Below are 16,287 nucleotides of genomic sequence, written 5' to 3'. Positions count from 1 at the left end.
CGATTTATGTTCCTGATGTTATTTGTAGTAAATTACCATTTTGATCACCACACCAGATAACCACATTTAAATAACTGACTAGCTATATTTACATCTTTAAAAATACACTTGTCATTAAGTTACAGATTCTGTCTCTGTTGCACAATTGATTATACACTCATCTCTGTACCAGAAAAAAATATATAGGTTAATCTGTTTATATTTATATGGCAATATCACTTTAGTCCAATACATGTGAATGCTGAAATGTGAATATAACCACTGCGATTCCCCCCCCCCCTCCGTTTAAATTCTATCGTATTAATGCTGACATTTTTTATTTGTGCTAGGTTCATTTATGAGCTTGCAGAACTTTAATAAAGATCTATTTGGTGGAGGGGTGAGATGCCACTACAACACATTTGGGGCCCTTGTGTCTGGGTCGTATGAGAGGTATCTTCCTACCCCTTGGAACATTCTGCAGCCAGACATTCAACTTTACTCGAGTAAGTGATTTTAATAGTGCAAAATAGTTGTATTGTGAATTGACTTAAATCTCCCACCGCCGCTGTCCATCCAGCGTATAAATCGGAACACCACAGCTAGGTAGATATGCTGTTAGTGTGTGGTGGGGTAGAATGTGTGTACTGCCACCTATTCCAAATTGTTTGGCAAGCATGGAGCCGTAGATCAAATTAGCCTTTAGAGATGGCCTCTAGAGCTTCCTGAAGTGGAGGCCCTTCTGTTGTGAAAAGTAATGAATATAGACTCTGCGGGAAAGTGCAAGAACAAGGTTTTTGTTTCTATGATATGCAATTTTATTACCTTCTTTACACTCACGTTATTTACACCTGTAATTGTTCCTGGCCTAATGGCACTTTGGCAAAATGCTTGACTCACATTTGAATGATTACAAGTTCAGGATTATTACATTTTGTCAGTCATATTTTTTGGGTCTTTCAGTAAAGCAACGTAGATAGAAAAAATAAAATAAAAATAATAACAAGATCACGACGTTTCGATCGCAACACAAGCAATCATCATCAGGTGAGAGCTGCTGAGGTAGGAAAAAATATATGGAGGGAGCACTGCTAAGGCAGGGATTTATAAAGGTTTGAGATGGGTGTAGCCCAAGGGTCAGTGGGCGGGGCTAGAGATTAAATTTGCATGTAAATGTAAGATAGGAGAAATCTTGATAAACGAAGTTGTGGGGGTGGCCATTGTATTGTGAGAGATTAGCATGTCAATGTAAGAAATTTTCTTGTAAATGTAAGCTAGGGAGAGCTCGGACATCGCCACATGGAGGTGGAAAAGGATTGCAAGCAGCTGTGGGGGAGGCCATTGTATTGTGAGAGATTAGCATGTCAATGTAAGAAATTTGCTTGTCAATGTAAGCTAGGGAGTGCTCGGACATCGCTACATGGAGGTGGAAAAGGATGGTAAGCCGCTGTGGGGGAGGCCATTGTATTGTGAAAGATTAGCATGTCAATGTAAGAAATTTGCTTGTAAATTATCACGATTGCTAGTGTTGCGATCGAGAGAGCTCTGAAAAGAGCATCGCCACCTGGAGGTGGAAAAGGATGGCAAGCCGCCATTTACTAACACAGCTAATGGTGGCTGTGGGAAAGAACCATCTGAGGACCCAATCAAAACCATCACCTTGCCATACATAGCAGGGGTCACCAAAAATATTTCCCAAATCATGAGCAAACACAAGATCCAGGTACGATTCAACACAGTACATAAAATTCGTGATTTGATCCCATCTACAAAGGATGTGATCCCTGACATGCAATACCCCGGTGTCTACAAGCTAAGCTGTGTCTGCGGCAGCAGTTATATTGGGGAAACTAAGCGACATGTCTCGGACCGGGTTCGTGAACATAAGGCAGATCTGAAACACGGTAGGACGAATACCTCAGCCATGGCTGATCATTATTTTAACGCTGTGGGCACACACGAAATTGATTTTACCAAGACGAAGGTACTCTGCAAACCTACTGGCTATCAGCAATGATTCGTCCATGAAGCCATCCAGATATATAAACAGACACAATTTCAACCGAGATGATGGGTACAACTGAGCAATCATTGGAAGGACGTTATTAACTAGTTTAGGTCATAACTGGCTGTGTTGTTCCTTTCCTGCCTACCTGTGTTAGCAGTTATCTTCGACTCTTTGAGTTACATTCACTAACACAGCCACCGTTGCCTCCAGGTGGTGATGCTCCTTTCCGAGCTCTCCCTAGCTTACATTTACAAGCAAATCTCTTACATTGACATGCTAATCTCTTTCATCATTAGACCACAAGTATTGTGGTTAATGCACATATGATTCCTTGTAAAAAGGTTTCAGTTTTGTTGCCAGAAAAAAGGGGAAAACCCCTATTATTATGCTAATCTCTCACAATACAATGGCCACCCCCACAACTTCGTTTATCAAGATTTATCCTATATTACATTTACATGCACATTTAATCTCTAGCCCCGCCCACTGACCCTTGGGCTACACCCATCTCAAACCTTTATAAATCCCTACCTTAGCAGCGCTTTTTTCTTACCTCAGCAGCTCTCACCTGATGATGATTGTTTGTGTTGCGATCGAAACGTCGTGATATTGTTATTATTTTTATTTTAAAATATTTTTTCTATCTACGTGGCTTTACCGAAAGACCCAAGGAATATGAATTCCTGCAGCCACAAAAGCTTTAAGTGATGTGGTTACAAGTGCTTAGGGAATTGTGTACCTGGATTGCCAGCGGGTTTTTTTGCCTTTTATAAATGTGGTGATAGATTTCTAAAATTATTACTCCTTACTCCTGCGTAAGTTTGTCTCGGTTGCGTTGTTTCGTCCGTTTTCGGATTGCACCGCGTATTGCTCACTATGGTATTTACCTTCATGTGCTGGGAGCTTCTTTCAGCTCCTGAAGAAGCTCTCAGTTCCTGAACAAGGTCCTCACGTTGAACAATACACATTACAAACCGAAAACACAGTGGAGAACTAAGTCAATGATGTTACACACAAACATTTTTTTGTTGTTGTTTTCAGCAAATGAAGTACAACCATATCAATCATGTTGCCAGTCTGGAGATGCCAGGTTTTGCAGTCGGTACCAACAGAAACGCCCTCCCAACAAATGTGCTTTTTACAGGCCACCCTTTGCTGGTAAGAGTCATCTGTTAAGCATTACGTTTATTTAAATGTTCAGAATCAAAATGTATTTACACTGGTGGAAGCCGATGAGCTATGAAGCTCTTTTTCACAGATGTCCAATGTGGTCACCCATGGGCTAAGCTTTCAAAGATCATTGCTTGATATATAAAGACCAGTGCTTTCTAACTATGATTACAGGATATGCTGCAACATGAGTCTCCATTTCAGGCATTGAAATAAACTTGAATGAGGAATATTCACAAGATACACGGTATATATTAATAGAGTTCACATATTGATCTTGGTCTGCAATCAACTGTGTAAACTCAGTCATATGGAACGTTCATCCCGGTTTCGGGCCAGATAAGCACCACCCAATGTCAAATTGAATATCGTAAAAAATGTTTTATAGTTCCATGAATATAAACAAAAACATGAATTGGGTGGAATGGTGGTGCAATGGTTAGCATACTGCGCTATGACCCCAGCGATCCGGCATTGTAAACTTGGTTACTTTTTCATTGCAGCGTTTCTCATTGGCGACCCTCACATCACGACCCTGGACAATGTCTCGTACACCTTCAATGGCCTGGGAGAGTACACTGTGTTGGAAGCGGTTGGAGATGGGGTGAATTTCACCATGCAGGGCCGCACAGGAATTGCGAGGACCAATGCCTCCGCCAATATTTCTTCAAAAGCAACTTCCTTCATAGCCATTGTTGCACAGGAGACCGGCGGCATTAAGGTACACGCAAATAGCTTGACAAATATTAGGTTCCCAAGCTTAAAGACATAAATTGCCCCCCCCCCACCGCCTCTGTCCACCCAGCAATTTAAATGGGCACCCCACAGACGGTCTGATCGGCAGATCACGCGTGTATAGGGGTAATGTGTGCGTACTCCCACCTCTTCTAAGATGTGTGTGGCCAACAATTGATATATGAACTGGCCTTGGGCTCCCGCTGTTTACCAACCTGCACTGAGCAGTGCGGTGAAACTTGGTCAAACAGCCACCTCGGCTAACACAGCATATAGGGAGGTCTTAATCCAGCAGTGGATTAACAAATGTCTAAAAAAATTACATATACTTGCAATAAAATACACCACAGTTGGCTACGTACGGTGCGAAAGAAGTTCAACGTACATACATACACACATAGAGGGACTTTCTCGTGCTCCCTCTAGTGGACACTCTTTTGCCAGCAGTGGCATGAGTGTGAAATTGCAGGGCTACACCTTTACCTTATAGCCCATCTTTATAAACTACTAGCGGAAGTACCCGGCTTTGCCCGGGTGAAAAATATATTTCTTAAAAACCTTACATATATATACACAGATACTAAGGTATTGTCAAAGCCCGGTGGGCTGTTTGTACATTTCTCCACCAACAAATATATAAGAGGCTTTCACAAGTCCAAAAAGTTTTAGAAAGTGTGGGGTAAATAGTTGATGTCAAAAGGTTTCCGAAAATTGTGGTCTCCCCCCCCCCCTCAAAAAATATCTTTACCCCTCGTAGGTATATATACTAACAACACCTTACATACAACAGAGGAAGTGGTATCTATTGACTCTGTAGTAGTATCTACTGACTGTACCGTAGTATCTACTGAGCCAGTAGTAGCTACTGACTGTGTAGTAGTATTTAGTGACTGTAATAACTACTGACCATAGTAGTATTTACTGGGCCTACAGTAGTATCTACCGACTATATACTCGTAACGACTAATTGTATAGTATCTGCTGACTCTATAGTTGTATCCACTGACTATAGTAGTAACTACAAAATCTATAGCAGTATCTACTCACTCTATAATAGTATCTACTGACTCTAGTAGCTACTCACCGTGGTAGTATGTACTGACTGTATAGTAGTATATACTGACTGTAGCAGTATTGACTGACTGTAGCGGTATATACTGACTGTTTTAGTATTTACTATAGCGGTATCTACCAACTCGATAGCAGTATCTACTATCGCTACAGCAGTGTATACCGACTGAGGTCGTACCTGCTATCACTACAGCAGTGCATACTGCTGTGTTGGTACCTGTTATGATGACAGCAGTGCATATTGTGGTGGAACCTGCTATGATTACAGCAGTGCATACTGCTGTGGTGGTATCTGCTATGATAAGAGGAGTACATATTGTGGTGGTGGTACCTGGTATGATAACAGCAGTACATACCGAGTGTGGTGGCACCTGCTATGACGACAGCAGTACATACTGTGGTGGTACCTGCTATGATGACAGCAGTACATTCTGTGGTGGTGGTACCTGCTATGATTACAGCAGTGCATATTGACTGTACTCATCATTCACCCTCACCATTCACCACTCACAACTCACCCTTACCACTCATCCTCACCACTCACCACTCCCACTCACTATTCACCATTCACCCTCACAACTCACCACTCACCAATCTCCCTCACCAATCTCCCTCACCAATCTCCCTCACCACTCACCCTCACCACTAACCCTCACCACTAACCCTCACCACTCTCCCTCACCACTCACTCTCACCATTCACCCTCACCATTCAGCCTCACCACTCACCGTCACAATCACCACTCACCCTCACCACACAACCTCACCCTCACTACTCACCATTCATCCTCACCAATCACCACTGACCAATCACCACTCACCACTCTCCACTAACCCTCACCACTCACCCTCAAAACTAACCACTCTCTCACCACTCACCCTCACCACTCAGCACTCACCCTCACCACTCACCCTCACCACTCACGCTCACCACTCACCCCTCACCACTCACCCATCACCACTCACAACCGCCACTCACCCTCACCGCTCACCACTCACCCTGACCACTCACCACTCATCCTCACCAATCACACCCTCACCAATCACCACTCACCCGCACTGCTCACCCTCACCACTCACCGCTCACCCTCACCACTCACCCCTCACCACTCACCCCTCACTAATCACCCCTCACTAATCACCACTCATAACCACCACTCACCCTCACCACTCAACACTCACCCTCACCACTCACCACTCATCCTCACCAATCACACCCTCAACAATCACCACTCACCCTCACCGCTCACCACTCACCCTCACCACTCACTCTCACCACTCACCACTCACCCTCATAACAACCACTCACCCTCACCGCTCACCACTCACCCTCACTACTCACCCTCACCACTCACCACTCATCCTCACCAATCACACCCTCACCAATTACCACTCACCCTCACTGCTCACCCTCACCGCTCACCACTCACCCTCACCACTTAACCTCCCCACACCACTCAACCTCACCCTCACCCCTCACTAATCACCACTCACAACCGCCACTCACCCTCCCCACTCATCCTCACTACTCACCACTCATCCTCACCAATCACACCCTCACCAATCACCACTCACCCTCACCACTTGCCACTCACCCTCACCACTCACCCTCACCATTCACCCTCACCACTCTCCCTCACCACTCTCCCTCACCACTCACCAGTCATGCTCACCACTCTCCCTCACCACTCACCAGTCATGCTCACCACTCACCATCACTACTCACCACTCACCCTCAACACTCACCCTCACCGCTCACCACTCACCCTCACCACTCACCCTGACCACTCACCACTCATCCTCACCAATCACACCCTCACCAATCACCACTCACCCTCACTGCTCACCCTCACCACTCACCCTCACCACTCACGCTCACCCTCACCACTCACCCCTCACTAATCACCACTCACCCCTCACTAATCACCACTCACAACCACCACTCACCCTCACCACTCACTCTTACCACTCACCCTCACCACTCACCCTCACAACAACCACTCACCCTCACTACTCACTCTCACCACTTATCCTCACCAATCACCACTCACCCTCACCACTCACCCTCACCAATCACCACTCACCACTAACCCTCACCACTCACTACTCACCCTCACCACTCACCCTCACCATTCACCCTCACCACTCACCCTCACCACTCTCCCTCACCACTCTCCCTCACCACTCTCCCTCACCACTCACCCTCACCACTAACCAGTCACGCTCACCACTCACCCTCACTACTTACCACTCACCCTCACTGCTCACCCTCACTGCTCACCCTCACCACTCACCCTCACCACTCACGCTCACCCTCACCACTCACCCCTCACTAATCACCACTCACAACCGCCACTCATTCTCACCAATCACACCCTCAACAATCACCACTCACCCTCACCACTCACTAATCACCTCTCACAACCGTCACTCACCCTCACCACTCACTCTTACCACTCACCCTCACCACTCACCCTCACAACAACCACTCACCCTCACAACAACCACTCACCCTCACAACAACCACTCACCCTCACTACTCACCCTCACCACTCATCCTCACCAATCACACCCTCACAACTCACCCTCACCAATCACCACTCTCCCTCACCACTCTCCCTCACCACTCTTCCTCACCACTCACCCTCACCACTAACCAGTCACGCTCACCACTCACCCTCACTACTTACCACTCACCCTCACTGCTCACCCTCACTGCTCACCCTCACCACTCACCCTCACCACTCACGCTCACCCTCACCACTCACCCCTCACTAATCACCACTCACAACCGCCACTCATTCTCACCAATCACACCCTCAACAATCACCACTCACCCTCACCACTCACTAATCACCTCTCACAACCGTCACTCACCCTCACCACTCACTCTTACCACTCACCCTCACCACTCACCCTCACAACAACCACTCACCCTCACAACAACCACTCACCCTCACAACAACCACTCACCCTCACTACTCACCCTCACCACTCATCCTCACCAATCACACCCTCACAACTCACCCTCACCAATCACCACTCTCCCTCACCACTCTCCCTCACCACTCTTCCTCACCAGTCACGCTCACCACTCACGCTCACCACTCATCCTCACTACTCACCCTAACCACTCACCACTCACCCTCACTCACCCTCACCACCACCACTCACCCTATTCCCATTTTAAAAACTTACTTACGTGTCGCCAAGTATGCTTGAGGGTGATTGGTGATTGGTGAGGGAGAGTGGTGAGGGTAAGTAGTGAGGAATAGTGGTGAGGGTGAGTTGTGAGGGTAAGTGGTGAGGGTGAGTGTGAGTGGTGAGTGGTCAGTGATAGTGAGTGGTGAGTGATAGTGAGTGTTGAGGGTGAGTGGTGATGGTGAGTGAGGGAGAGTGGTGAGGGAGAGTGGTGAAGGTGTATATATTTTTACCTATGATGACAGCAGTACATGCTGACGTTTTGTATGTTAAATGTAAAAGCTAAATGTGTGAATGTGTATGTGGGAAATGTTAAGCAAACGTGGCAGGAATAGGGCGATTCTAAAGGAATCTACAACCTTCGATGATTCCTTTGCGCGATTCAAAGAATCGATTCCTGGCGCGTAGGAGGTTTCCATATTTAATTACAGAGTTTTATTTTCATTGGTATGTTATGTTTTAAAGTTTTCAGGAGTTTTTAATTATATTTTTGCCCCGGTCAACGCCGGATATTTCCCATTCGTAGCAGTTTACATCGACTCTATAACAAACTTATATTAAACTGGAACAGGGCGATTCTAAATGAATCTACAACCTTCGATTCCTTTTCGCGATTCAGAGAATCGATTCTTGGCGCGGGCGGGTTTAGAATTTTAATTACACAGTTGTATTTTCATTGGTATGTTATGTTTTAAAGTTTTCAGAAGATTTTAAATGTATTTTTCCCCCGGGCAACGCTGGGTATATCGAGTTTATACCACAAAGTCGTCGCCTGACAGAGTTGCGTGTCGAGGCCTAGTACCGTGCAGAGCCTCCGGCCTCGCCTAGATTGCCCACCCGGCTGAGGCTGGGTACCGGGGCCGTTACCCCCCCCCCCGCGCTACAATAATACTGTCTAATCGCTATAATTTTATTATCTACCGACCCTATAATAGTAATTGCACACATTGGGGTGGGGGGGGAGTGAAGAGGACGTGAAACTTTGATGAATTTACCTCAGAGTCGCGTGTTAATGCGTGCGCATATTTTTAACGGGAATTAAAAATGGCGTCCACCCCGCAGCGAAGGCGTTGCTACCCGTTGCCAGGGGCAACCGCCGTGGTCCGCGCCGGTCGGCAATATTAAATAAATAAATAAAGAATTAACTAAATAAATAAAGAGAAATCACACTAAATCGATAATCGGTCCGATTTAAAGTTTAGAGACGAAAAATCGGAAATGCCTAAGTTTACCGCAGGGCCGGGGGCGTGCCCACCTGCAAAATTTAATCTCGGCGAACCCCACGGTCCGAGAGCTACATCCCCCGGTAGGGAGCGTACGCAGACGGACGGACAGACAGACAGACAAAAAATGAATTATATAGGTTAGATAGATGAAGGTTTCATAAATTATTTAACAATGATAATTAGGCAGCAGTTTTTTTAACGGCACGGTGGAACTATGGGGTTATGTGAAAAAGCCAAACAGTTTCAAGTGATCTTCAACAGCACATGACAGAAGCATTCACGAAAAATTACACCTGAGATGTTAGTAAGCATCCGTTATTCATGTTATTTTTTATATTGAAAAATCAACTTTTCTGTCCTGTATTTTATTACCCATACCTCTCAATGACAACAAATATTGCGTTTTTACCCGTGATTGTTTACAAACTGTTTAATTTTGCTTTTACAGGTTGAATGGATTCTCAAAAACGGCAGCATATTAGTACTGGTAGATGGCAAACAGATCGATTCAACAGGTAAATAATTCTGAATGTTTTACCTGGACGAAAACAACTCATGCAGTATCTCTTTTTATATTTCGCTGTGCTTCGTATATACTGTGTTTCTCTGTATGTTTTGTATACATGACACTCTAAGACAAATTGTATCGGTGATGATGTGCTTCATTTTTATCTGTGGAGTCCTAATGATAACCATACCATTGACTCTTGTCACTGATGTGACCTGTCTTGATCCCTCTGAATGTATTAAAGTTGCAGGTTTGTATAAACAATTTAACATTCTATAATACCTCATTTCTACAGCCAATGGGTACCACAATTTTGCGCCGTTCTGTTATAGTGGGGCTGTACTGGAGAGCCTGTGCATTCTCGCATCAACTGGCCTGTCAAATAGATCGAATTGGTTTACTGAACAGGGCTTTGCACCAGCTGTGTTTGTCAATGAAGGATCCATTTGGGGCTGGGACTATTCTGGAGGTATTTGCGACACCCTGAAGTCAACATGGAATCTATATGTGCACATGCCGTTACATGACTCCCTTGATTCAACTTTCCGTCTATTTTAGTGAAAAAAAACATGGCCTAGCAGGAGCATGTTCGCCATTTGTTGCAACCCCTGGTTATTATTACTATGGGTGCATTAGGGTGCCACGGTTGCGAGATGTTAACCTCGTATGGTATACAGAAGGTTGTGTGTTCCATCCTGACCCTGATGCCTGTATAGTAGGAGTTTGCACGTCCTTCCATGGTCGCATAGATTTTTCCCCGGGTTCTACGGTTATTCCCTCGACATTTAGAAACATTCGTTTAGAGTATTTGGCTGCGATAAATGTCCACATGATAAGCCACTTCATTGAGCTATTAGTTGTGGCCAGGTCGCTTCTGAAAAAAAGTTATATAGCTCGCTGGGCCTTACCTGGTAAAAAAAAAAATTGTTTTATAGTTTTTATAGTTTATTAACCATACAAATAAATACATACAAATACTCACTGTCTGTTTCACATAGGACGTTTAAAATCCCGTAAGGTCAATTGTGAAATTTGAAAAGTTCACTCGAAATTAATTGGAACATGAAGAGCAATCAACTTGGCAGGAGTAATGAAACATAAGATGAAAAATACAAAAACGATATATTTAAGTTCTGATGTGTGAGAATAAGTTTTCCCCTTGTTTCTGGCAACAAAACAGGTATTAAGATGTTAAAATACCAAACTGAAACCTTTTACAAGGAATCATGTCTGCATTAACCACAATACTTGTGGTCAGAATGTGTTTTAACATCTTAACATCTGTTTTGTTGCCAGAAAAAAGGGGAAAACCTATTCTCATATTTTGGTACTGGCAAAGCAGGTCCCATGATGTAGCTCTGATGTGTGTTTGGTGGGCTTTGCGTCTTGTTTGGCATGATGTCTGACGTTTTGCTCCATGTGTTGAGAGCTGCAGAAATTGAATATGCCAAACAAAGGAGTATAGCCCTAAAACATATCGGCGAGCTATACAGCACAATCACGAAAATCTACTCAGCAGTGCAAGAATATTTTAACTTTACCTGCAATCACTTGATCCATGCCCTTACACTTTGATAAAGACCACGTGTTTAGACAATGTATTTCCTGGCATCCACCCTATTGCCTGCGGGATGATAGTGGGCAAGAAAGGGGAACGTGGGTGGAGCAGAAGGGGTGAAGACTTTGGAACCATGTTGAGCATGGAGGCTATTGGCCAGGGCCCCTGTTGATATTTATGAACCGGTACTGGGCCAACAGGGTTCAAACCCTAATAGGTGTGGAAACGGGGCATAATAATTAACTTTTATGTGCCCACGTTATATTAAATTATCACCTTGTTTTTCTCATTTAGATGACATCTACAGGCAGAACGTGTCGATCAAATGGACAATAAAAGGAGGGGTGGTAGCCACCTTCGCATCGGGCATCTCAGTGAACGTGTCCAGCCTTCCTGGGGCCCTCAACTTCATTACCTCATTGCAAGAGAGTTTTAACAACTGCACGAAAGGCCTGCTGGGTGAGTCACAATGAAGCTGCCCTTCACACAGTCAATGGCTTTTAACCTTTGCTCGTCATTGTCCCTAATCTGGTAGGATGGAGCTGTAGCAGGGAAGCGAGTTCGAATCCATTTCATGAATTGACTCATCCCATCACCTTCTGGGCTTTAAAAACAAGTATTACTAATTTAGGAAGTCAATCGTGGTTGTTTTGCAGATTCCATAGTAATGTGGGATGTCCATAACAGGCACTCAGGATGCGTTCTTGGTAAACAGCGCTGTACGAAACAGCGCTATAGGAGGTCACTATAACACAAAGTGTGCCCACTTCAAACATTGTCGTTTCATTGTACAAACAATTCCAATCATTTAAAACGTGATAACATGCACAATTTTAGTGCGAGTGGTTTATTCAGCAGTACTTTAGTCAAAGGTAAGTGTTGAACAGTGGATAGTCCTACAATGAAAAAATTGAACGAGTTATGACATGTCACACGTGTAAAACATTTTTGGGATAGCCCGCACCTCCATATACCCCGCAGGGTCTTGTTTTGTTTGTAAAAAGTGGTACACCCCGCGGGTTATATGCGGGAAAATACGGTAAGTCATTGTTTTGGTCGTGGCATGCGGCGTCGCTCCACGTGTATGCTGAAATTGGACCATTCGGTACGGCAATTCGGCTCATGGTAAATTACTAATCTATATCTCCATATATATCAAAGGCAAATTTGTGGTTACGTGTGTCCAAAATGTTTAGCCTACTTCCCTACATGCAACAAACTTGAAATTTGCCATATGGGTACTTTCCAGACTGGACATCATGGAAAAAAGATAAAAATAGACTTTTGTATTTTTTTTGGGGGGGGGGGGGGAGCCCAATAATGCATATATTTTTTGCACGGCAAGTGAGCTGTGACGTCAAATCTGTCATGTGACCCACGCATGTGGAAGCGTAACGCATTGTAGTGTAGTGGTTAGCGCGCTGCGCTACGAACCCGGCGACCCGAGTTCGTATTCCCGCTCACGGCCACAACTGGTGACGATTATTTTAACCGGTCCTGGGCCTCCCCTAGGTCGACTCAGCCTCAAACCAGTAACTGGTCTGCTGTGTGAACATCGCCACTGGGGGGACAAAGGCGGCCGGGCGTGGTGAATCCAAGTCCCGGGCGAAGCCGGGTAGTACAGCTAGTACAGTATATAAAAGGCAAATTTGTGATTATGTGTGTCTGTTCAAAATGTTTAGCGTACTTCCCGACATGCAACAAACTTGAAATTTGCCATGTGGGTACTTTCCAGACTATGCACCATGCAAAAATTATAAAAATAGATATTTGTATTTTTTTGGGGGGGGGGGGGGGCGCAATAATGCATATATTTTGCAAGGCAATCAATTCCCGCTCACGGCCACCACCGGTGACGATTATTTGAACCGGTCCTGGGCCTCCCCTAGGTCGACTCAGCCTCAAACGAGTAACTAGTGTGGTGTGTGAACATCGCCACTGGGGAGACAAAGGCGGCCGGGCGTGGTGAATCCAAGTCCCGGGCGAAGCCGGGTAGTAAAGCTAGTACTCTATATATGCTGAAAGTGCAGCCATGCTGAATTATCCTCAATTACGAATGATCAAATACCGAAATAACGAGGTATTACTGGATAGAGTGTTACGGATTTTTGACTTACGAATGAAGGCGATTTCCATAATCATCAATTATTATGTATTTATTTCCTATTTTGGCAATATTATCGACTGTGTTTTTAGTTACGTATTTACCCGTTTTCTTTCTTGAGCTTCACAGCCATTGTCCGAGACTCCAGAAATCAAAATAAGGTTCAATTAGAAGCAACTTCATGAGCCAGCCTGATCCACTGTCTTGTTATGAAAAACGATGTGTTTTGAGATGGGGGCCGTCCATAAATGACGTCATGCGATTTTGGCCGATTTTTGACCCCCCCTCCCCCCCTCGTCACACGGCGTCACAGAAAGTCAGACCCCCCCTCAAATATGACGTCACAAAGCTCTGCCCCTCCCCCCAAAACCATATTTCCATTTTGAAAATAAAACATGCTTCAAATCACTTTAAACTATTGTCATTGTAGTGCGTATTTAATGTGGCGCTGCACTCTGATGTTATAGGAGAAAACACGTATTAAAAAGGTGTTGGAAAGCTGAAATTTAGCATAAAATTCACTTGAAAATATTCAACGTCTAACTACAACTGCAGATGTTAAGAATATTATGTTGAAATTCTCTTATTAAATATTAAAAGTAATTATAACTATGAAAATACTTGAAACTTTGTAGTAGAACGAAGCAAAATGGAGAGTACAATTATAACAATCATATATTAATTCCACAGAATGAAAAGCTCTGGTAGAATCATTAAAATCTAAATGTTTAATAACAATCATTCAAAAATTTACAAAATGTATGCTTCTCTATTCTCCCATGGAGAAGCAAAATGCTTCTTCATGGAATAAATAAAAGGTGACCTTAGTAAATTAAAATAATAAAATAGTTAATAATGAAAATTTATCAAAATTAGTGATGTTATAACAATTATTGTTTATATGTATTTAAAGTTGCGCATTTTGATGTGACATCACATTTCTCAACCCCCCCCTCCCCCTTCTCGTCACACATCGTCACAAATATCTGACCCCTCTCCCCCCCCCCCCCCGAGGTGTTTATGGACGGCCCCATGCTACTAAATTTGGACGTAAATCGTTTTTCTGATATATGAATAATGGGATTTCTTTGCAGGTGTTTTCAACAAGGATCCCACCGATGACTTCCAAGCTTCAAATGGAACAGTTCTTCGCTTCAACGGAAGCAGCGTGCCTCCTGAATCGCAAATATATTATAGCTTTGGAGTTACATGTAAGTGAACCCGAGGTGTATTAATGTAGTTATGAATTGTGAATCGAACATTGCATTTCGCAAACAAATAACGATATGGATCAGGTGCTCCCACTTGTCACGGCATTGTTATGCTGGCAGAATAAAGAGAGGTTTTTTAAACTACATAATTTATACACTTTGGGTATCTACGTGACTTTACCGAAAGACCCAATGAGTATGAATTCCTGCAGTCACGAAAGCTTTAAGTGAAGATACATAATTTATGTAAAATACCGCTGATATTTTACCTCATCAAACATTTTGTTACATGTTATCAGCAGATATTTCTGTTGCAAAAAACCAACACGCATCATACGACTGATATGTAATATATATGTTTTATGTGCTCATTTGATAGAAGACTGTTCAGATTTATCAGCAAAGACCTATAAACATGTTCACTAAGGTGACACATCTGCCTGCTACGTTGAGCAGAGTGTATATTCATAGTGACTTTTAATAAAACGTTAAATGATGTGAGCGACAAGAACACCAGTTACATTCCACAAATTGACAATATAAAATATAAGTGAATTATAAATCCACCTTGGTGCTTTGCACCGCAGCTTTTAAAGCTGAAATAACCGAGCGTTTGTATTGTTGGTTTATACTTGTTGCTGCTTATGTATATCAATAATGTTTTTTAAAAACACATTTCGACAAAAATATGCCGTCTCTTTACAGGGCAAACAAAGGAAAGCACAAGCCTGTTTACTTATAACGCCACCAGTGGGGAGACTTGGTCCACATTCAACAACAACAACAGCTTTGTGCCTACATTCTATGAAGAACTCATAAATCAGACATCTGCAGAACGACTTGCCTCCATTAAGGCTTCATGTGGAGGACAGTTTGACTGCATATTTGACGTGCTGAGTACCGGGGACACCGACTTTGGGCTGGCCACATTGAAGAGCGCTATGGAATTTGGCTCTCAGCAGAAAGCTCTACGTGAGTTGTATTATGCTGTGCCTCTGTTTTCACTCTACTACTCGAGCAATGCCCGGGACCTTGCCCAAGGCAGCCACGGTGCAGCTCACGTGGCGCCAAGGTTGTCCTTCCACTGGAGAAGCCGAGCCGTGCCACTTCAGAATTTTAATCTTTATTTAGACTGGAGGAATCCGATGAGCCGTGAAGCTCTTTTTCACGGATGTCCAGTAGGGGCGGGTCAGGTTACTTATATCACACGCAACAAACGAGGCAAGATGCGTGTACGTGAAGCGTTGATGCTGTGTCCTCTCAGTGTATAGACTGATGTTATACGCAATTAAATTGTAATTACCTCTGCTCCTGCCCTTGCTTGGCCCCGAGCCAGATTCAGACGTCTTGTGAGATGAATGTATCATGGTTTGTTTCTAGCTCAGCATGGCAAATAGCCAGTGGGAAAAACCCCATACCGTAAGGGTCCTCCCGCTGGCTCGGCTCAGATGTGCCAGTGGAGAAAGTAGCATTGTACATCCACATAAATTCTTGACCTGACAATAAGCAGTAGGCAT

General features: G+C 44.0%; 1 protein-coding gene across 1 annotated transcript in view; it reads left to right on the top strand.

Annotated features, from left to right (window-relative positions):
• The window catches only part of MUC4 (mucin 4, cell surface associated), a 50,973-nt gene that overhangs the window by 12,718 nt on the left and 21,968 nt on the right, over positions 1–16,287 (top strand). The window contains exons 10-16 of the mRNA XM_078869553.1: positions 330–485; positions 3,029–3,145; positions 3,661–3,878; positions 9,838–9,904; positions 11,750–11,914; positions 14,654–14,770; positions 15,476–15,742. Coding sequence (XP_078725679.1) covers positions 330–485; positions 3,029–3,145; positions 3,661–3,878; positions 9,838–9,904; positions 11,750–11,914; positions 14,654–14,770; positions 15,476–15,742 — 1,107 coding nt within the window. The remainder of the gene's footprint in view (positions 1–329; positions 486–3,028; positions 3,146–3,660; positions 3,879–9,837; positions 9,905–11,749; positions 11,915–14,653; positions 14,771–15,475; positions 15,743–16,287) is intronic.

Source organism: Lampetra fluviatilis, chromosome 28 (genome assembly GCF_964198595.1).
Source record: "Lampetra fluviatilis chromosome 28, kcLamFluv1.1, whole genome shotgun sequence".
NCBI lineage: Eukaryota > Metazoa > Chordata > Hyperoartia > Petromyzontiformes > Petromyzontidae > Lampetra > Lampetra fluviatilis.
This window is presented reverse-complemented; position numbering and strand designations above follow the sequence as displayed.